The sequence below is a fragment of the Tupaia chinensis genome, unplaced genomic scaffold (genome assembly GCF_000334495.1).
Source record: "Tupaia chinensis unplaced genomic scaffold, TupChi_1.0 Scaffold146140_1, whole genome shotgun sequence".
Taxonomy (NCBI): domain Eukaryota; kingdom Metazoa; phylum Chordata; class Mammalia; order Scandentia; family Tupaiidae; genus Tupaia; species Tupaia belangeri.
Genome location: NW_006205995.1, coordinates 2,978,730 through 2,981,826, shown reverse-complemented (window position 1 = coordinate 2,981,826; position 3,097 = coordinate 2,978,730). Strand labels below are relative to the sequence as shown.

General features: G+C 39.0%; 1 protein-coding gene across 1 annotated transcript in view; it reads left to right on the top strand.

Annotated features, from left to right (window-relative positions):
• The window catches only part of SLC27A2 (solute carrier family 27 member 2), a gene marked incomplete at its 5' end in the record, with an annotated part of 57,490 nt that overhangs the window by 43,027 nt on the left and 11,366 nt on the right, over positions 1-3,097 (top strand). The window contains 1 exon segment of the mRNA XM_014584269.2: positions 1,553-1,643. Coding sequence (XP_014439755.1) covers positions 1,553-1,643 — 91 coding nt within the window.

The following is a 3,097-nucleotide window of genomic DNA, read 5'->3' as shown; positions in this document are numbered from 1 at the left end:
ATTGAACTGTCTGTGGATGAAGAGGAATTATTCTTTTCCCTGGGAGAAAAGGTATTTTCTTGCTTTCCCATATTTCTTGTGGTTCTGTGGTGATTTCTAGTCACCTGATGGATGGTGTGTTTCTTCCTAATTCTTAGAGTTCAATCTGAATATTCAGGAGCAAGCAGAAAGAGGTGATCTGGAATCTCTTTGCCATTCTGTTGTGATCACTTTGTGTAGCAGATTCAGTAGATATTGAGGAATACGTTAGCCCTACTAGTATTTCCATGTTTGGCTATAGTTCCCTTACATCTGTCTAGAAACACAGTAAATGGATATTGAGGAGCGGAGAGATGAGATAAAAGAAAAGGAAAAAGAGAGAGAGAAACAACAACAACAAAGGAACAGAAAAAAAAAGAAGGAAAAAAATTTAAAAACTAAAAAAAATTATTATTATTTTTATAAAAGCACAAAATAGAAAACTGCATGGTGCATAAGCACACAATCACTAGTTCTAAGGAGCCATGAAAAATCTTCTGCTGAGGGCCTGCCTCTTGCCTTTCCTGCCTGAGTGGGAGGGGAAGAGGGGATTATTAACAAGACAAAGGCAAGGATGAGAGCAAGAGAATACCTTCAAAAATTTTAAACAGGAAAAATTACCAAAAAATTAGAAGACCGAAGCAGAGAACAGAGACACAGAGACAGAGATAGAAGGCTAGAGGAACTTCTTACCACTCAAGCTTGTGGGCTGGAGGCTGAATTATCAGTAGGAAATCTTCATTTCTCTTTTACCCTGAAATCACTAGTTCTCAGGAGCCATGAGGAATCTTCTGCTGAAGGCCTGCCTCTTGCCTCTCCTCAGCTTTTTTTTTTTAAGAGATTTTTGCTGTAGGGTGCATACACTCACCAGACAGAAAGCGAGAAATTATCCTCCAATGAGGATGGCCACACCACAATCCTTTCTCGTCCATTCTCCTCTCAGAATTTTGGGTACACACGCACACGCACCAGTGTGAGTTTTAAGCCACCAGGTCCAGGACAAATCACAGTCAGCCACATGGGAGCCAGTAACGTAACCATTACACCATCTGCTAGTCCCTACAACAGCTTTATTTGTAACAGTCCAAGACAACCCAGTAGCTGTCAATGGGAGAACAAATAAATAAGTTGTGGTATATTCATACAAGAGAAAATTGCCTAGTAATAAAAAATGAGTCATTAATAGAAATACCAACATGGATGGATGGATATCACAGACATGTGAGTGAAAGAGAGGCATAAAGGCATAAATTTCCTTTTTTTTTTTTTTTTTTTTTTTTTTTTTTAGGTTTAAGATTAATTGATGGTTTCAAACATTAGAATAGTAGTTAACGTCACAGAAAGGGGCAGGAGGAAACATTTTAGGTGAAATAAAAGTTTTATATTTTGATCTGGGAGTAGTCACATGAGTGTATATTAATGCATAATTTTATCAAGCTGTACCCTTAAGATACATATGCTTTATGGTATACCACAAGAAAATTAAAAACTGTCAAGGAATTTGTATTCAAATGATATATTTTAAATTTGCTAGAAAGTCATAACTTATGAGCTGATTAAATACGATGTGGAAAAAGATGAACCTGTCCGCGATGGAAATGGATATTGCATCAAAGTTCCCAAAGGTACAGTAGACTTTTGTTCGGTTATCCTGTGCCTTTGCTGATCTTGACCACATGACTTGTTTTTCCAGGTTTTTGATACAGGGCATTGTGTGCTCACCAGGCAGAGACAGAGAAAGAGAAAGGGAAAGTGAGAAATCACCTCTCCCCAGAAGGGGATGGCCACACCATAATCCTTTCCCCTCCATTCTCCTTTCAAGATTTGTGGGGTATGCATGAACATATACCCAGCATAATTTTCAGGCCACCAGGTCTGAGACTAGAACTGCAAAGTCAGCCAAGTGGGTAGCCCAACCACATGACTTTTAAGGACTAAGGTATTATTGTCATATAAGAAAATTTATCAGAGTGGGATAAAAAAGATTTATGTAAGTATCCTTAAATTTATGTACGATGCAGAAATTCCACATTTTGCTCATTTACCACTATATTAATATAATTACAGTTTTAAACCTAGCTTCACAACTTCTTGAGGGCTTGTGAAGTGAGTTTTTTGTAGGAAGGGATATGTAATTATGGTTAGCTTGCAGTAGTCTTTACTTTTATGCTTTAACACTGTTATTTGTCTAATTATGTGTGTAAAACATTATTCAGTAAAAGATTAGCATTAAAAAAATTATAGTGTCAGCCCCAAAGCCTTATGGTTAAAGGAGCTAGAGCCCACATGGACAGCTGTGATATGAATCCCAGTCCCAACTCTGTCATGGAAGAATTAAAAATCACACCAGATTTTGTGTGTGTGTGTGTGTGTGTGTGTGTGTGTGTGTGCGTGCGCATGTGTGTGTGCATGTGCATGCCCACAGTCCCAACCGGACAGAGAAACAGAGAAGAGATTGCAGCCTGACCATGCCCCATTAGAGGGTGCTTTCTCTCTTTCCTCTCTCTGTCTCTATGTCTCTCTGGTGAGCACACACATACTCTGGCAATTTAAAATTTAAAAAAGGGAATTCTGTGGTATAGCCATACAGAATAATGTATAGTACTTGTGTGGTGTGTGTGTGTGGGGGGGGTGAGATACATATGCATGTACAATTCATATATATACATGCATGGGAAAATGACGCCTACTACCTGTGAGTTGTATGACATTAGTTTGTTTTGTTTTGTTTTGTTTTGTTTTGCCAGAGGATACATGCACTCACCAGAGAGAGAGAGAAAGTGAGAAAGCATGCCCATGGAGGATGGTCATGCTGTAATCCCTTTTCCTCCAATTCTTCTTCCTTTGGGGATTTTGGGCACACATGCACATGTGCCTGGCTTATCTTTTAAACTGCCAGGTCTGGGACTCTAACCACTCACTCGGCCATGTGAGAACCAACCACCTTAACCACCGTGCCACTGACTGGCCCTGATAGCAGTTTTAAAAGAAGGTTGGTTGATATATAAATGGCTTACTTCTAGCAACATAAAACAACAATTTACTTTCTTCTGTCTTAGGTGAAGTTGGACTCCTAGTT